Source organism: Alligator mississippiensis, chromosome 7, assembly GCF_030867095.1.
Source record: "Alligator mississippiensis isolate rAllMis1 chromosome 7, rAllMis1, whole genome shotgun sequence".
Taxonomy (NCBI): Eukaryota; Metazoa; Chordata; order Crocodylia; family Alligatoridae; genus Alligator; species Alligator mississippiensis.
Window position 1 is genome coordinate 42001666 of NC_081830.1, and position 19887 is coordinate 42021552.

Genomic DNA, 19887 nt, shown 5'->3' on the forward strand with positions numbered 1-19887 from the left:
GTTCTGTTTAACTTGATGACTCTGGTTGAACAGAAGTTTCTTTGAAGTTAAGATGAAGCTTGATTCCTCATGGCAAAATTGCTAAGCTTTGGTCTCCCTGATGACACAGAGTGGCATTTTCTCACTAAAAACTGTTTTGTCAGACTTTCCTCCCAAGCTCTAAATTTACAGGAGGCCAAGGGATACTTATAGGCAATTTCGTTAAAATGTGATAGTCGTATACAACAACCCTGAAGTGTATACGTGCATGTGCGCACACATCCCCCTCAGCAGAAGATACTTTAGACACAAGTATTTCTCACAAAAATGAGTCATGAACATTGTTGGGTGTGGAGTGGAATTTATATGCCATCCTTTCTAACATTAGGCTCATGGCAGCTTACGATAAAAATGCGTAATATATAAAAGAAAGTGGAACATTAAAATAAAAAATGAACAAAATTCTTTAAATGGTGTCCCAGTTTTATGTTGTTTTCTAAATGCCTATTTAAATAGGAAGGTCCTACAGTGCTGCCAGAAGTTGTCCAGCTTCAGGCTCTGCCTCAAGCAGAGGTTTGGTCTAGATGGCCTCCTGAGGTCTTTTCCAGCCTTATTTTTCTATAGTTCTAGTTTGCCTCATCTGTCCAAGGCTCTTTCTTCTTCCACATTGACTTTGGGTGCCTCTCAAGGATGACCTCCCAGGATCTTTCATTCTTAATCAGTACTGATAGAGTGTTGATGTATACAGATGAACAAGTATACTATTTTAAGCATATTCTGCTCCTTGCATATCAGTGTGCATCAGCTGAGCTGATCTAGCTGCTGTGTCTGTCTGCTCTTATCCTGCAGTAAATGAAAATAAACCAAAGTAACTCAACTCAGTTTCGTCCAGGGGTAAATTGCCCAGGTTTAATTTTCATTTTGCACAGGATAGGAGCAGATATACAAAATAATTCCTGTGGATTCGGCTGAATTGTGGTAAGTTCCCTTCTCACAAATGTCTCAAGTAGTGTAATTGTTTCATCTGTCCATGTACTAGCACTGCAAGTTGTAGCGAGAATTCATCCAGACACCAGTGTCAGCATTACATGTCAGTAGTGGTCAATTCAGTCTTCGGACAAATATCATTCAGTGCAGATTTAATTTTTCTTTCCCTACCTAATAAGCCAGAGTAGGCCCGATCAGCTGTATCGATCTAGTTGTGCAATACTAACTTTTACTGGAATTGCATAAATCAAAGATTGTCTGCCTAGCTGTCTCTCACTTTTTGTCATTTTAAAATTTGTTCTGTTTCTTTGAAGTTAAGATGGAGCCTGATTCCTCAGGGCAGAATTGCAATGCTGTGGTCTCCCCGGAAGGTCAAGCAGCAGTGAAAACAGAAGAGAGCTCAGAACTTGGAAATTATGTTATCAAGTAATTGTGACTTTTACTTTTCCTGTCTAAAGAGCTGTATGGTACCCTATCCTCAGACCTGCCCAGAATAGGCCATGGATCAAAATGCTGGTCCAGAACTCTAGTAATTTAAGACCTGTGACCATCACTTGGACAAACTGTTATTACCTAGTTATGTCAGGCTATGGACAAACATACCTCTTAGCCACTTTAAAGGGGAGGGAGAGCTGTTGTTCAGGATTGCACATCAGCTGGTACGCTAACTGTGATGTTTGCACGCCCTTGTAGTGATACACATCAGCGAAACAGCTGTAACCTTAAACTAGAGTGAAAAAGGGTTAAATTAGGATAGTTTTGTTACATTTGCTTTGCTACAGAATCATGTGGATGTACCAGTTCCATCTTAATAGCTGATATCAGCATTGTTTGATAAGACAACTGTCTGTGCCCTCGCTGATTAACATTCATTTTCAGATATCAGCTACATCTGTATCTGCAGGATGTGGTATTAAAATATTGCCTTTGTAGATGGACTCGTATGCAATGTTGCTGAAAATGAATTATTTTATGGCCTTTGGTTATTTATGGGATATGTACAAATCTAGAGTCCTGGAATTCCCATTCTGCACAATGTCATATAGTGGCCCTTGAAATATAGGATTCTTTTGGGTGGGCATGAATACCCATGCTGTGTTCCACTCATTTCAGAGTGATCTGAAGGCAGCAAACAGCCCTGTGGTCAGACATGGAATTGTTTATACCAAACAAGATTAATATTGTGTGTGCTTGGGGCCTTTTTAGAGTCTGTTTTAAAAAATCAGGTGACATTAAAACCTTACGTATCTGTTTTGTCACTCTAAAATGTCATTACTTAGCATGGTAATCTTTGTCCTTTGCAGCATAGAATATTTGGAGAATGTCCAGCAGCTTTTAACAGTGATCGTGAAGAAGGTTCCATTAATTGCTGAGAAAAGTAAGAAGTGAACGAAATTAAGTTGTTTGTTATCTTGATAGCACCCTAGAGGTGCATGGCTCTTTACAGCTGAGAAGTTTATTCAGAAAGAAGGAAAACATTGAATAGAACTAAAACACAGTCTCAAAAATTGTCTTCAGGGTTTTGTTGTTTCTAAAGACTTTAATAATCTACACTGGCCAAGAAGCAAGGCGTTTGTTGTCTTGCTTTAGGAGGATTTTCAGACAAACAGCCAGTCTGTTTCACCTGTCCTGCTACGTCTTGATTGCACACCCACTCCTTCCCCATATATATCTATATCTAGATATAGATATATATGGGGAAGGAGTGGGTGTGCAATGTGGGAAAAATACCAGGAAGGGCAAAGTTTCCCTAGTAACACATACTTGGAAGAGTGGGGAATGCTGGAGATGGAAATGAAGATGGCCCTCTGCAAAATAAGTAGAGCAAGCAAAATGATGGCATGAGCTGCCGTAAATGGCTTTTATTGCCTTTTATTGCATATGGTTTTGGGAGACGTATATAACACTCAAGGAATTTGCATCCTGGAGTATAATACCCTCTTCCTAAATTTGTGCCGGTAACATTTTTCTAGAAGTCTTCTACTTTATTGTTGCATTTCTGTTTTATATTGATATTTTTTATATTCTTAAATTTGATGGCCAGATAAATGCTTGCAAAAGGAAAATACTTTTGATTACAGTGGCACATTTTCTTCATTCATGTTTTGCCTTCTGGATGTGAAAGGGGTGCTTGGTCTCAGTTGCATCAGTTTAATCTAACAAAGAGGGACAGTGATTGTGCAAGCCTCACATGTACAGTTTATAAGAGCCTATAATCCTTTGTGCTGTGGCCACTACACAGAGAACCCATTTTCTCTTTCTTCTCATCCAGTACAATGTATCTGAATAAGCTTCTTTTGAAAAGGAGGTTTGGAGGTTACTAGAAACAAAGTAAATTTGATATCATAGTTATTCAAATTTAATTCATTTTTTTTTATCACGCGCTTTTTTTAGGTGACGATGCCAGTTCTTTCTGTGCCAGTTCGGTGGAACAGTATTATAGTTGGAATATTGGAAAGCGAAGGGCAGCGGAGGTAATACTCTCTTTACTTGTTTTATCAGCAGTGGTTAGAACTAAGGGAGTCTTTGGATTTAGCAGCTTGGAACTGCTCCAGAGATCTGTCTTTGCTGTTTTGGAAAATGCTGTTGTGTTTGAAATGGAGGTATTCTTTACAATGATAGCCTTTGATCACTTTGCATGTAGTACTCCATTTTGCTGTTTAATGGACTACAAAACTTTGAAGTTCAGTTTTCAGGGGCTTCAAATTTAAATAGGAATATATATTAAATTGGGATATATTTACATCATGTCCTTCTTGCCCTATGTCTCCAAGCATCACCATTGCATGGTGGAATATCTCAGTAGTTCTGTCTATCCTTGTGCCTTTTCCTTATAAGTGGATGGTATTGGGTTTACTCTCTGTTAACAGGTCAAGTAAAATCTGGCTTAATCCAGAGCTAATATTGAACTTACTGTGGGTAAAGATTTTGTTGAGGTTATTTTCTTAGTGTTACAGTTGCATTTTCCTACTCAATTTTTCTGCCATGCTGTTATGGGCAGAACTTATATGGGAAATAAAACTGACTCGACACAGGGATGTCTTAGTGCCCAAAGGTAAAGACAATGTTAAAAACCAGAGGAAGCCATATTTCCCTCTAATGGGTTTCATATACTGCTTGCTTAGGTGTCTCTGGTAATAATAGAAGGTTAATATTCTAACAGAAGTATGAATCAATTGACTGTGTCCCTTTAATACCATTTCTGCAAGGTGTAGATATCGTTCTTAGGTTTTTTTGCAGGGATGTGGGAAGGGAGACAGAGGTTTAAATGACCTGCCCGAAGTTGCAGAAAGTGTCAAAGTTAGATTCACCTTCCTCTAGTTCACGCTGCCTTCTGGGGGAGAACACAGTGTAATCAGTCTCCATTTTCCTAGGATCTTAAATTACTGTGGAGAGCTGTGCTGTAGTCTCACAGAGCATATTGACTGAACCAACCCCTCCCTTTGGTTTCTTAGTGGCAGCGAGCAATGACGGTGAGAAAAATCCTTCAGGAAATCATAGAGAAACACCCCAGATTTCACAGCATCACCCCTCTGAAAACGAAGCACGTGGTGCATTGGTGCCGTTGCCGTGGCTACACCCCACCTGACCCCGAGACCCTGAGGAATGAGGAGGACTCCATCGAAGATGTGCTGACTCAGATAGACAGTGAGCCAGGTAAGCAGTGAGGGGGAGCTGCCCTGGCATGCCTTATCTCCCTAAGACATCATTCACTAAATGGCAGAAGTGTCCCCACTGTATGCCTCAGCATGTCTTTTAAAACACTGTCTTGGAACCAGATAAATTAGAAATATAGAATGCCTCTTAGCCCATCTGCCGTTTCCCCAGTGCCCTCTCTTGCTCCTTACTACTCACCTTCAAGTGCTTGGTCCAGGCTAGTTGCTGGTGATGTTACAGTAGTGTGAAGAGGCCCCAACCTGGACCAGGGTTCAAGAGCTAATATGAATTAATTTACCCCAAACAGCAAGGGTGCATCCACCTATGTTGAACATCATGTTTCTACAGCTGGACTGCCTCCATTACCTGATCTAGCTCGGGTATCCACAGTGGATTGCAGTCAGCAGTCTAGACCGTATCTCTAATTTCATCCCCCTTCTTCCAGTTTTTCTTCCCTGTTTCACCTTCAGATAATCAAAGTTTGAATACCTTCCTGCCCTGACCTTACAAGGATTTTTGAGATTTCGGAGAAGGGCCAGGATTTGGTTATTCTCTCAAGTCTGGCATGCACTGCACTTATTGTAGTGCACTGTGCTGACTCCGTACATCTGAGTCTCTGCTTGTGCAGTTTGGCCTGTTTTGGCAGTGGTGTGCTTCAGGAACAGTGGGAGGTTCAGGAGCCCTCAGATTAGCTGTTGCTTTTTCACCTGCTTCTGCTGGGCAAGTGAGCAAGAGTGTCTGTCAGCTGTATCCCATACTAGCACTTTGAATAAGCAGTAAATTCCCCTAAACGGGGTTGTGGCTTGTGTTGGTGGCCTAGTGCAATGCTTGCAAAGCGTGGGGCTTTCAGAAGACAGACTACAGAAAATAATTTTGTCATGCTGTGCTCACCAGCCCACTGCCTCCCTCTTGAATTCTGTTTGGCCTTTTCTGTCTTCCTTCCTTTTTTTTTCTTTTTTTTTTTTAAACCAGCAAGTATATTGAAAAATGTACTTGCTTAAATCCTGTAGGCTGGCTTCATTAAGTCATCAAGAGTATTTCTATATGGTGCACTGTGGCACATCACAGTTGTCAGAAGCCATCAAGTCAAGGTTCAGGAGAAACATTTGAGGAGGAAAGTTCTTCGGTTCAGGCAGAATTGAGTTGTGCTTAGGACCCTGGAATGTGTGTTTCTATTAAAACATGGCTGTTGGTCCCCAATTTGTCCTCAAGGCCCTCAGAGGTTGCAAGTGGCTACAGGAGATTAACATGTTAAACCTGAGGTTGACAGGGAAAGAAAAGTCCGATCTTTCCTGTTGTTGTCCATGAGCCAGCAAAGACTGGGGACCACTACTCTAGAGTTTATTGGAGGCTTGGTCAGAGAAGAGTCGGTAGGGAGGCCTAGACTTATCTCGTCATTTAAATAGCTGTGGGGGTATTGAGGGTCAGTGTCTGTTGGCAGAATAGCTTTCCACATTGATTCCCTGAGTAGGTCTAGAGTCTCATATACACAATAGAGGTCTGGCCATTTCTGCCAACAGAGAATCTGGCCTCTTGCTTTAAAGAGTTTATTTTTCAAAAATGAAATAATTGAATTTTGCATTGTGATTAGTATTTAGAGCCATGTAGCATTTCCATTTTGAAAGCAGCTATCTCTAAGTAGTTAGAGAGCTGGGTAGTAAGTAAGTAGCAAGAGCTAATTTTAACAGGCTTGACTATGAAAGAACTGTAGAACTTTAAGTAAATCCCTTGGCCCTGCTAGTGTTTAACATGTATCCTCTTTGGCAAGATTGCCAGGAACAGATGGCCAACCTCATATATTTTAGTAAACTGTGGAGTCATTAAAGAGAAGGATCTTGTACATAGGACCAGGATGGATTTGATTTTAAATCAGTTTAAATCACTGGTCAGGAAGCCTTGATTTAACCATTGTTTTCTACAAAAAGTGCATTCTTGTTGTTTGATATAAACTTAATACATATTATTCACAACTCGGAGATAGATGTAGGTTTCATTTTTAGAAGGTACACTATAGATTTTAAAGCGGTGATTTATTTTGATGTTTGTCAGATTAATTTTGCAGCTACATCACAAAACTGAATTATGAATTAGCTATTTCATTTACCAAAGCTAATTGACGCAGATACCTGTGAAGTCATTGGGAGGTGAACTATTTCCAGTTCACTGATTAATCATAGATATTTGGGGGACATTTTTGCCATGCTGTATTAGGACGACAACAACAACAACTACCACAAAAAACAGACCTATAAACTGTTTTATTTAATTAAAACAACAAGCTTATGTATTTTGGATATTTTTTTTTCAACAAGAAATATAATTATTTTAACAAAACAAGCATATGCATTTTGAATTTTTAACTATTTTAGTTATAAATGTGAAATGTTTTTAACAAAAATTAAATAGATTATTTCAGCCAGGTCAGCATGAGAAACTTAAAATACTGCGTTATGCAGCAAATTCAGTCTTTACCTTCCTCTTCCTTTTTATTCATAAACTGGAAAAGAAAGACAAGCTTTCCTGCTTTTTCAGTTCCCAAGTGATTTCTCAATTTAGAATTAATTAGTCCAAAAGAAGATATTCTTTCTACATCTGCAGAAGAACCTACTGCTGTTAAAAGATGGATTATCACTTCAGTAGTCTGTGATGGATCCAGATGCTTAAATGACTTCCACTAGTTCACTGGTGTGACTTTAATCTTTAAAACCTCATCAGCAAACATATTTCTTGAATGGTTCACCCTTGGCCCTGAAATTTATTACAGTTGGGATTATGGAGGGATGATTTCTGGATGCCCATGTCATAACCAACTCCTCTTCTTCAGCAGTTAAGATTTGACGCTGATACCGAATATTGACAAGAAAATGAGCTGGAGATAGTGCTTGATCCATTCATTTTTAAAGCCTGTAACAACTGTCATTGTGTATTTCTCTTTTCAAGGTCTCACACATTCCGTCCAAATTTCAAGAGCATCAGCAATAAAACACCAATTTCCCTGTGCTTTGTTCAAAGCTACTGAAATAGGCTTCAGGATAGTCAGCATGCATTCTACATTTCTCTTTCGCCCAGTGTTGAGAACTTTGGCTATTACAGTTCCATCTGCTGCTGCAAAGTGGTTGTTATGGAAATATTTTACAGTTTCAGCAACATTAGCCTTTATTTCTGGAGCACTGACATTGGCTAAGAGGTATATCAAATGAGCACTGCAGCCATATGTTATTAGCTTGGGGCTTTCTTCACTTTCTTCTAGATTTCTTCTCATCTTTGATACGTTTGCAGCATTGTCTGTGAAAAATCTGCATACTATACATTTGAATTTTTTTTCACAGTTTGTTACAGCTTTTACTGCTATTTTTTGTAAGTATTCTGCTGTGTGTGCATTTTGTGATATATCATTTGTTTCTGTAAGATAGACAGTCCCTCCTTTTGTTGTCATACAAGCACATACTGGATCATTGTGGACATTGCTCTATCCATGAAGACTCAGGTTAACAATTTCCCCTCTGACTTTTTGCATACTGTTCACTTTCTTTCTCATACACTTTATCCAGCACTTTGCCTACTACATCTGCTCAGTTGGGTGGACTGTATCCTGTTTGTAATGACTGAACCATGTCAATGAAGTGTGTGCTCTCAACCACACGGCTAGGAGAGTTTGTTGCACAAACAAACCGAGCAATTTTTTCATCAGTTACCTTCTACTGTCATCTGCTGGTTCTTATTACAAACTTATCTATGGTTGTTTCTGGATGATGGGGATTTTTTTTTTCTTTTTGCTACAGGTGATAGACTATGCGACATACAGACGCTGGTATCATTAGCAGATAACTGTGAAACTGTAGATAGTGATGATGATATTGAAGATGGATAGTCAGAATATGCTGTATGTTGAGGATGGATCCTCCTGAACAAAAGAAGTCAATGTAATCACTACAGTACTGATCATTTAGTATTACTCATTGCACTTGGTACTTTAGAAGTTTTGCACTTGGTACTTTAGAAGTTAAACTGTAAAAGGAAGATCTGCCTATTTCAGCTATCATTTTGTATCACAATTGCATTAAAACCATGATAGTTCCATAAAGTAACAACTGTATCTTTGCTCAAACCTTTTTAATGAGAATTCAGATAGTCCAGAAGTCCATCTGAAAGATATGGACAGGGAAGACAAGGAGTCCTTAAGAAAGAAGCATGAAATAAGAACGTTTATTAACTTGGAGATCCTTCATATTCAAACATGTTCCATTCATCATCTTCAAAGCAGCTTCCTCCTGAAAAGAAGCACTTCTCATTATGTTGTTTCATTCAGGCAACCAGGCCTTGCATTTCTTTGTTGCACTTTTTGCATTTTGCATGCATTCCTGTCCTACCCACAGATTGAGGAACTTTATTAAAATATTCCCAAACAGGGTCTCTCTTACAGCCTGGCAAGCCTACAGCCCTGATAGGTTTTTCCTTCTGCAATACCATCATCTCACTAGATCTCAAATCAATAGAGAGCCTATACTTGGAAACTTATCCCTCAAGACTTCTGGAATCTTCTGCTCAAAATGTTTCTCTTTTGTTTCTACTGCCCCTCCCCTCTTGCATTTATCTCCAGACTCCTCCTCCTTGCCCAGATCTACTCTACCCCCAACAATCCTCTATTCATTTAACTTCTTGAAACTTTGCACTTTTAGAGAGAGGTAAGGCTTAACTGTGTATACAAACTTGCAGGGAGACAAAAGGGCTGATGGGTGGGTAATCAGGTCTATTGTCTCATCTCTATACTGCTGTGAACAAGGATGTTATCTCTGGAAACACAAATCCAGTTTGAGAACTGAAACTAAGCAATACAGAGATTCTTAACGGGATCTTCTTGACTGAGCCCCACTGGGTGGTTTTCTTTAATTTTTACAAATCTATAGAGATGCCTCTAGAAACGCCATACGACTGGGCCCCTAATATAGGCCATGGACTGTTGTGACCTATTTATAAAACTTTTCTAAAAAGGTTCCATGAATATATTGTCTCAGATAGCATATACTTAGAAGTTATAATCCGTATTCCATCTTTGAGTTTTACCATAGCTGAAATTAAAATTACCTTTATATAGATTTTTTTTTTAAAAAGCATCTTAACAAAAAAAATAAAAACCACAAATAAAATATTATTTAAATTGAAAATCCAATTTCTTTTATTAAAAAAAAATAATTGATTTTTACCCACCCTGCATAGGGCTGGAAAGGGCATCCTGAGCCATTGAGTCCAGTTCTCAGTGAGTAGCACTTGTTCTTTTTCCACTTTACATTAAAACCAAACTACCAAGATGACAATTTAATTACTGAGTTTCTCAGTAGATGCTGGGTGTGTATCTGTTTTAAGTGGTCTTCTGAGATGAGTTTTTAAGACTAATTGCTTCTCATTTAGAATGTCCATCGTCTTATACCAGTGGGGAAGAACTGTGCCGAAAACTGGAGGAGCTGCAGCAGTTTCTGAAACGGGAACCAGAACATGAGGAGGAAGTGGATATCCTTAGCTTTACTGAGCCACTGAAAATAAACATTAAAAAGGAACAAGAAGAGAAACAAGAGGAGATGAAATTCTACTTGGCATCCTTGCCTGCATCAGAATTTGTGCAGGACACAGCAGAGAAGGTATTAAAAAGTGATTCATAAAGCTCATGAGAAATGCTGCTAAACTAGTTATGACCTTCCGGGGATTTATTTAGTGCCTTTCCTCCATCTGGACCCAGCTACCTTACTAATTAAATCTGTAAATGGCTTGAGAAATTCACTCTCCTGGCCCGTGCCAATTGTGAATTGCTGAGAGTGGGCCAGCTCTGGCAGTAAAGTGAAGCATACTTGAGTCAGCTTCTTTGTTGCTGCTTTGTAGGTTCTGCACAGCATCAGTAAATCCCAATCTTGTAAGTGAGAAGTGGCAGGGAACACAGGTGCTGAATCCCTGCTCCTTCATCAGGGAAAACGTAGGCTAGTCCATTCCACCAGTGTAGCTCAGCAACTGTACACATTTACTACAGTGAAGTTACTAAGGGTGTGGCAGTTTTCTTGCCTGTTTAGATTTCTCTCCTTTGTCCCAAGGTTGGGTAGATGAAGTAAAGGGGTGGAGAGGTGTCCTCTCACAGCAGCAGAAAGGAGGGAGAAGAGCAAAAGACAATCTTGCTCATGTGCTACTGAAGTGAGAAACTTGTTTTTAATGGGAGGAGACTGGAGGTAAAGGAGGGGTGTTTCCTCTTGTAGCAGCTGAAGGAGAACAGAAAGAAGTGTATTTCTTCTCCAGAGCCATGGTCAAATGATATCGGAGGGGGAAGCTGAAATACAGCTTTGAAAGGGAATTGCTGCCTGATTCAGAACTATTAGATACAGAGCCAGTCTTTGCAGCAAAGTCAGGGAGAACAAAAAAACAGTCAAGTGAATGTATGCTTAAATTTAAAAGGCTTTCCTTCCTAATTTACAAATGCTTCCCCAGCCCCCTATGCCAAGTCAAAATTCTAATTATTCCTGCAAATTCTTTCAGTTGCCATCTCATCTATAACAAAAAAATATCCAATTGTTGGTTTTATTTGATACAATAATCTGTCAATCTGAGTTAATTTTTTTCCTCTCTCATTTTATAGATAGGGATTTCTTTTCAGCCTGTTGAGGTGCACAAGAATGTTTATGCATCAGTTATAGAAGATATGATTTTAAAGGTAAATCGTGATTTTACAATAAGTACATTTCTGCAGCTGTTTTACCTAGCAGCATAGAATAAAGATGAAGAATCCAGGTCAGCAGTTAAGATCACTCAACATTTTAGAAGACATGCTAAGTCAGGTGCTCAGCCTGTAGGTGCGACTAGGAGTTATCTGTGTGCACAAGTATATATACATTTCATACTTTCCAACTGTGGTCTGCTGGCTTAGACACAGTACTGTGATTTGGGAACCCCATATCTCTAATCCTGTGACTTTGAGCAAATAATGAAACATACCTCTGTCAGTTTTCCCTATATATGGAGGGATAGAATTAGAAGGGACCTTAAAGGTCATGATTTGCTGTGTTGTTAGTGTTTGAAAGGAACTTTCAGAGATTTTTCTTTCCTCCAAATGCTGCTTTTTTCCAGGCTCAATTGCCTCTTCTGCCAGTTTGCTGCACTCCTGAGACCCAGTGATCGTTTTTCCCTGTACAAGTGTGTAATACTAACAACAGTCATTCCCAGTTTCGGGTACAACGTTTTAACAACATGAAATTGGAGCTGCAGTATTTGAGGGTTCATCAAAATTATTTTAGCAGGCGTTTACTATAGTTCAGCCTGAAGGAATATTTGAAACACTTAGGGCCTTGTTGCACATTAATTTTAGGTGGCTTCTGGGGCTCTTACCCCTGGATTGTCCATAGTAACACCTGAAACTAGTTTTAAGCTCCACTTTAGGTGGTTTTAAGCATGCTTTAAGTTATGTCACTCCAGGGCAGGTTTATCCCTGAACTGTTACCCGGCTCATGTTCCATTAATGTGTGGCCACTCCCCATAGACAAGCTGCCCAAGTTGCAGTCCTTCAGCATGCGTTGTCCTCTCCCCCTCCCTGTTCTGTGTGGACAAACTTTCCACCCTCTGAACTCTGCTGCCCAGGGGGCAGTCCTGGCACCAAACCAATCCCCCTTCCTACACCAGGGGGTATGACTTTCCCACCCCCAGGGATGCAACCCTGTGTAAGCAGCCTGCAGAGCACATGCCAGCTAGCAAGCTGAAATTCTTCCTCTGCCTTCAACTCAGCCATCTTCTCCAGCATGAGCCAAAGGATGCCCTCCCTGGACCAGCACCCCACACCTCAATCCCAAATTCTAACTTATTAAAACATGAGACCTTCTTTAATTTACTTCCTCTTTATTTCTTTTTAAAAACTTTACTTTGTTTTACTTTTTATTTTATTCTTCAGTGCCTGGCTGACTTAATTTCACCACCGTTCCCTAACCCCCGTTTCCTTTCTGCCTCCCATGTCATTACCCACCCCTATCCCATTAATTCTCCACTTACCATCTTCATGTTCCCACTGCCTTCCAACCCCTCTTTCACACCCCCACCTAGAGCAGGGATAGAAATCTGTCCTGTGTCACTAATCTTCTAGTGGTAATTCACAGCTATAGCTCCTAGTCTAGTCCCTGCTCGCCAGCCCTCTAATGGCGTGTCACAGCTGTGCAGGTTCAGGACAGTTCAGAGAAGGTTTTTAGTCTTAATGTGCGACTGCTCCAAATGGACACTACCATTAACACTGATCAACATTTGAGCAGCTCAAAGTGTAACATGTAACAAGGCCCTTAAATAGACTATGTAGAGAGTTTTATTTAAAAAAAAAAACTTTAAAAATCTGATCTGCAGGTCATTTATGACACTTAAGTCAAATAACATAAAAAACTGTGTTAATTGCTTTAGCCTGTTTTACTTGTCATGTCCTAATGCTGCCTTTTGTCGCAGGCCACCGAACAGCTTGTGAATGACATCCTGCGACAAGCGCTGGCTGTTGCTTACCAGACAGCTCCTCACAACAGGTCAGTGACTGAGCCCCTCTTTTCATAATTTTATATCACTCATTATTAGCCCAATGGATTGAACTTCTTTAAGAATTTATTAGATAGTTGCATGACTCAAATTCTGTTATCAGTTAATCCCAATCTAAGTAGTCTAATAATTAGACTAGCATGTAATGCTTTTGGCCATTGCAGGATATCTGTTGTTTTGTTTTTTTTGGTTTTTTTAATAGAATATTATTGCTAGCAATTTCTTTTTGCAAGAGTTACCAAATACATATCTGAACTCCATTGTCTGTGTGTGGAAGAAATCATGCCTCTACTGAAGGCTGCCTGCCTTCTACTGGTGATTAGTACATTTTCCAACATGAAGTCACCAGTAGCTGAAACCATTTTATAATGACAGCTTTTAAACCATAGAAGTTGTTTGGTATTTTCAGCAGAGGCTCTGTGAACATTTACATCCTATCCTTTTGGTGACTGGGCTGGCCAGGGCTTGATTTTACTGAACATGCTACTCCTACACTTTGTCAGTGGGAAAGAGTTGATGAGAGGACAGCATTTTATTTCACTTGTACCATTTGAACTTAAGTGACGAGCAACAGAAACTGCCTCCAGAGAAGTCCTCTCTGGTTCTTCAGATGTAGGTGGAGTGCTATAATAATAGGACCTTACAAATTGGAGATTAAAAATTGAAGGAGAAGTGGCTGACATCCAGTTGTCTCACCTTCAGGTTGTCACAGGGTGAAAAATCCATGTAAGAGGAAATGGTCCTGATTCACCTGTTAGGTTTTCCCAACAGGAGTGTATCCTATTCTCTATAAAGGTTGAGGTTGCATTCAAGAAAGGGATGCAGAAAGCAATGACCTTGAGAGCAGCAAGGGGGGCTGGTAAGGAAGAGAGCTGACTGTCAGAGAGGACCAGCCGAGCTCAGCTGAGCAGATGTCTTAAGGGAAGGTACCAGATACAAGGGAAGAACAAGTTAAGTCAAGGCAAATCCAGGAACAGCAAGTAACACTCTTATTCTGGAAGGAGGTGCCCATGAGAGTAAAGTACGTGAGAGGGGCCCTAGGAGTAGAACACAACGGAGGAGCCATCTTATGTGGGCAGCCCTCTTGAAGAACTCCTGAGGAAAGAGCTGCAAAAGAGTTGCCAGAAATGCAGGGGTTTGCCAGAGGGATGGAAACATGAGAACAAGGAGAGTGCTATTAGCTCTCAAGTACAGGATGATGAAACAGGGACAGTCCAAGGAACTGGAGGTTTCTTACATCCACACCTGCCTACTTATGGCTGAGTGATAATCCAGTTATGTCCAGAAGCAGAACCTGAATTGGACTCTGAGAGGGGAAAACATCCTTTTTAGGAGACAAGGGGAGACCTGGACTATCAGCTTTATCTGTGGTCCACAATAAAGTCTGCCCATGAACGTCAGGGAAAAGTCCTATGTTGCTATAGTTAGATGCAGGCGAATGCACATGTGTGGCAGGCATGGTTAAGTGACTTGGGAGACCCTCCACCGTGATCAAAACTAGTTAATATATTAACAGCTTATCATTGGGTGGCTATGATTGACAGCCCAAAGAGCATCAAACACAGAAGAGATTCTCACATGGGAATTAAGTAAATTTTGCAGTAACCCTTGGCCCATAAATAATTTCCCCTCTTTTTGATTAGGTGCATTCAGGAGCATTTTATCCTGATCCTCATAGTGTTCTAACAGAACTTGGAATTAAAAGCAAGCATGTTTAAACTGTGCAGGAGGATGACATAGTTAAAATATTGCTTGTTCCATAGAATCCCAAGAGTTGATTCTTCAGCACTTCGTTTTAATTTTCATGATCTAATGCTCAAGGTGTGTACCCCAGCTAGCCTGATGGCATCTGTTTTATGCTATGACATTTTAATGCCTTTTTCTCTGCTGCTGTAACGTTTGCTCTATTATCCTTTTTGGCTCTTTCTATCCATTAGGAAATTTATGGACCTGGCACTTCAGCAGTGCCTGCTTTTTTATGTATTTTAATAATGTCTTTGATTTCATTCTCTGCAGGACTCCAAGAGAGATCACAGTGATGAATATTCACCAGGCCATCTGTAATATTCCCTTTCTTGATTTCCTTACAAACAAACACATGAAAATACTAACTGAGGAACAGTGAACATTACCGGAGAAGATACTATAGAAAAGATGGATTTAAGACTGAACTTTTGGCAGCAAAACCTCTATTTCTGTAGATCACTGTTATATACATTTTATAGTGTTGGGCTACTAGATTGTTACCTCCAATTAAAGATGCACCTTAATGCAACAAAATGATGGTCGGTTCCAAATCAAGTTGTTGGATTTCAGCTTTGACTCAGTAAGTGTATGTTCAGTGGCTGAACACATGTAGTCAGTGTGAGTTAGGTTGCTAACTGTGAAAGACTTGCTACCAAATTGACCTTGGACCTCTGACTGGATATATCATTGCAGAGGTTATGCATTTTTAGGATGAAAATAATTCTTTATTACTTCTGTTCCCATTTGATTTAATCCATAGACAAGTACAAGCATAACTTTTTTTCAAATTGGAGAATAGCTGAATTGCTTGTGGCTACATGCAAAGCCAAAGGCAATTTTTAAAGTTGGTTTGTTGTGTGGTTGTGGCAAACTTCACAGTTACACTTTGAACTGCAGGAACACGACTCCTGTCACACAGCAGAACATGCCATATACAGCCACTTTAACATGTAATATCCTCCCTCATGAGAGAATGGCGGACCAGTCCATTCTCAGACCTCCCCGCCATAGGAGGTTGGAAATGTGTCCAGGAGGAGTGACCAGGGTGAAATTTAGAGGAGACTGGCTGAGTATGTGACCTGCATGAAGAAGAAAGTGAAGTGACATGGATTCCCAGCTTGTTTCATGAGGCCAGTGCTCAGTTTTTCTGTTCAGGGTCCTTTGCTTGCATAGTAAATACTGATCCATGCTTCTGGAAGATTCCCAAGTAGTGTATTACTGGAGCTGGAGAGTGTATTACTAACTCCATCTTACTGATGCTGCAAAATGTTGATGGGCTCAGATTGTGAGGGAACTGGCTGTAACAATGCCTAGGTTCCAGCTGTGTGCACAAGCAAGATGCTCTATAAGATCACGAAACCACAGCTCCCTTTGTTTGTGGGAGTCTCTCTTGTGCCTTGGGAGAGGGAAGTTTAACATCCAACTGGACGACTTACCTGTCCTTGCATTTTCTGACAGGAACACCTACAGCCCTCCAACTGCCACTTGGCTTAAGAAGGTTTAACTGGCAAATGATAAGCCTTCCCGGTATCTCGGTCAGTACTGTAGCCTGACAGAGTTAAGACTAGTGGGGCCAAAAATTTTACTCTTCTCTAATCCTTATGGGACTTCCTAAGTCCATGTTGTTTTTGAGGTGGTACTGTCTAAAGGATTGAGTGTGGAGTGGACTGAGAGAGCGAGCCTTCCCAGTTCTGATCCCAGCCAGGTCATTGATTCACTGCCTAGCCTTGGACAAGTCATTCAGTTGTTCTGTGCCTCAAGTTCCCTATCAGTAGAATCGGGGCTAGTGATACCTACCTCACGGGAGTGTGCTGGGGCCTTGCTAATGTTCCTGCAGTACTTTGAATACATAAAGCATTATCAAGAGATAAAAATGATCACTTGAGCTGGCAGGGCATGGTAGTCTGTTACAAAATAGATAGTGCAGTGCTAGAAGGTTAACAGTGTTGATGCCAGTAGCTCTATAGTTAATCACAAGTGTACAGGCACTGTGGAGGAAGGATTCAGCTAAAAATGAACCACTCCAGGCTTTCAAGGAGCTGTTACAAACCAAATAAAGATTAATTTAATTCTTTTTATAGCTACGGAAGATGCCTGGCCCCACAGCCCTTGTCAGGCCAGATTCTGTTGCTCTTAGTGCAACTTAGTATATTGGCCTCTAAGATAGGCCATTGAGCAAATCATGATTGGAGTACAGTACAACACAACTTGAATGAGAATGGCAGGATCTGGTCTTTAACTCTGAAAATGGGACTGTGGAGAGGGATCTGGACTGGACTGTGTGAAAGGAGCCAAGGCCTGCATGCTGCAAGGCATTGTAAACTCAAGTTCTCTTGCTTGTGCTGGTGAGTGCCCACAGGATCACTTGTGCTGTTGACAGCTCACAGTATGGCCCTTGCTTTAGCTTTTAGAACAAGGATGGTTCTGGAGAAGTCCAGTTTTGGGGATTTTTGCTGGAACACAGTGAATAGCCAGTGCAGAGGGTGAAGTTAGTTGAGGGACTTAAGGCTTTCTCAGCTTGATGGTTTATCTGTAGGCTACAGTGAAATGAAACATCTCCTACACCTTTAGGATGCCTCTGTGCACATCTTGTAGGTTAGGAAATAAAGGTGTGGGCAGCAGATCTTAGGACAGGACAACAGCAACTATGCAGCTGCAGTTTGTAAAGGGGCTTCTGTAGTGCAGAGACTGCCGTGGATTTATTCCTAAGCAAATGGGCTTAAGAGAGTTACCGTAGGAGACTAATAATCACCTATGAAACCTGCTAAGAAAACTATCCACAAAAACCAAAAGCGGGTCCCAGGAATGATGCATTTATTTAGTTCTCCAAAATTAGAACATTTTTGCAAGTATGTCTTTTGAATTTTCATGGGTGATGGGAGAGAATTTTTTGCAAAAAAAACCCCCCAAACCAACAGAATCTCTTCCATAAGAATTGCATGGAAGCAAGTTAGTGTTGCACACCTCCAAGTATGAGGTTGTGAAAATTGGTATATATCAAGACAAGTATGGAAGAAATTGGAATTTTACTTAAATATTCCCAAACAAGCACTCTGGCTTTTTTTTTTTTAAAGTCTTAATAAATCAAAGATCTCCTTACATACATTGTCCATGTTTGTACTGTTGAGTGTTCAGATCCTCCATGTTATCTGTATTATAATGTATAATTGTGTAATATACCTAAGTTTACAATAAATTCTTTTATTAGTTGTGATGGGATTGTCCTGGTCTCGCTGAAATACACCTCTTCAAACCTCCCTGTTTGGTCACCATTCCCCTGTGCACATAATGCATGCAGTGAAAAAATCCTTTGTCCCTAGACCAAAACAGAAAAATGGCTGTCTTGCTAGTTTTGTAGGACTGATTTTTTTTTTCCTTTTTGTTCTTTTCTTGTTTTTTTTTTTAAAGGAGGAAGGAACTGCCAGGAACTGAGAAAAACAGTTTCAGCTGCCCCCCAGCTACATCCATGCAAACAGCAGCAGATTCATTCACCCTCCAGAATGGGAGGAAATTTCAGTCAGAAAGGGAGGAAAAATCAAATTGGGTGATTTTTTTTTTCAGTTTCTTTGACAGTAACTAAGAATCCTCAGGGGAGAATGAGGTCTGGGAGATGAAAGCCCGGTGTGGTCTCAGAACTCTGGAAGCTTGATTTTCATGTAGTTTCATGATTTTCAAGGTTCCTTGGGTAAATGTGGTATCTTTTATTAGACCAACTAAATAGTTGGACAAATTGTTCTTTGAAAGCTTTCAGGTACAAACACCCTTCTTCAGGCATGTACACATACTGCTGTGGCCATGTGAAGGGACTTGAAGCTGCTTCCTCACTTTCAGAGCAGCATGAGCGCATCTTTGAGAATCAGGCACAAATGAGAATCAAGCCCTAGAAGATTAACATCCTGGCAGTCTTGTGTTTTTGCTGCTTTCACTTCCAGCAGTTAATGCATCACAAATAGAGAGAGGTGGGTAGCTGTGTTAGTTGAAAGTCGGGCAGAAGGCAGGGAAGGGTGGCACCTGTAGAAACTAACTTGTTCAGAGAGACAAGCTTTCATTTGTCAGATGCTTCATCCCAGCATCTGATAATGTAGGCTGTAGCCTAACAAAGCTTATGCCTTTCTGAACATGTTAATCCAGTGATTCGTAATCAAGGTGGGTGCCATGGGGTGCTGTGCAATGTTAGCTCTATTAGGTGTGCAAACACCTATATGTGACTCTCAAGACCAAAACCAGAGGTTTTAAATAGGAATCCATGTTGTCACAAACATTCTGTCCTGTTCTTGGCTTTTTGAGTTCTTTGCAACAAAAGAATGGCTCCAGTATTTTTCAGTAGTAAAAAAAAAAAAGGCTGCCTTGAATCTGAATAGGTTGAGAATTAATGGGTTAGTCTATAACAGGGGTGGGCAATTATTAAGGCCTGCAGGCCATATAGGGAGTTTTGGGGAGCTGTCGTGGGCCACGTCAGCATCTGCCCTGCTACCCCCCCTTCCCCTGATAACAGCTCACTGAACTTCCCTGTGTAGGATGGGGTTGTGGGCAGGCAGGGAGCTGGCATGGACACAGGTGGGCTGTTGTGAGCACTGGTAGCAGCAGTGGTGGGGAGGAGCCACAGGTCAGCCCCAGAGCTGGTTCCAGGTCCTGCTTTTACCTACCACTGTTGCTCATCAGGGCTAAAGTAGTCAGATCCTGAGCAGGCACTGCAGCCCCCCTCCCCTCCCCCCCCCCTTGTGGGGAAGGTGGAGCCTGGGGTTGTGCGCTCAGCATAGGGCTTGGGTCCTGCCTGTATGGGCCCCAAGGCAGGGCTGGAGCTGCTGCCTGGCTTCAGCAGCAGCCGGGGTGCAGAGGCAGTGACAGCTCCTTCCAGCTGCCACGGCCACCAGCTGCATCCCCATGAAGACCCATCAGGACCTGTGTAGGCAGGGCCTGAGACCTGGGCTGAGTGCACACCCCCTAGCCCTGGTCTGCCCCGCTCTGCATAGAGGGTCA

At 41.0% G+C, this 19887-nt stretch overlaps 1 protein-coding gene across 6 annotated transcripts in view; it reads left to right on the top strand.

The window, feature by feature from the left end:
* The window catches only part of YEATS2 (YEATS domain containing 2), a 77545-nt gene extending 59424 nt beyond the window's left edge, over positions 1–18121 (top strand). For all 6 annotated transcript variants that reach the window (XM_019486137.2, XM_019486139.2, XM_019486140.2 and 3 more), the window contains 8 exons: positions 1281–1392; positions 2271–2344; positions 3361–3440; positions 4422–4623; positions 10033–10259; positions 11240–11314; positions 13078–13151; positions 15178–18121. In XM_019486137.2, the coding sequence (XP_019341682.1) occupies positions 1281–1392; positions 2271–2344; positions 3361–3440; positions 4422–4623; positions 10033–10259; positions 11240–11314; positions 13078–13151; positions 15178–15286 (953 nt within the window). In that variant the 3' untranslated portion in view covers positions 15287–18121. The remainder of the gene's footprint in view (positions 1–1280; positions 1393–2270; positions 2345–3360; positions 3441–4421; positions 4624–10032; positions 10260–11239; positions 11315–13077; positions 13152–15177) is intronic.
* Positions 18122–19887: the final 1766 nt, after the last annotated feature.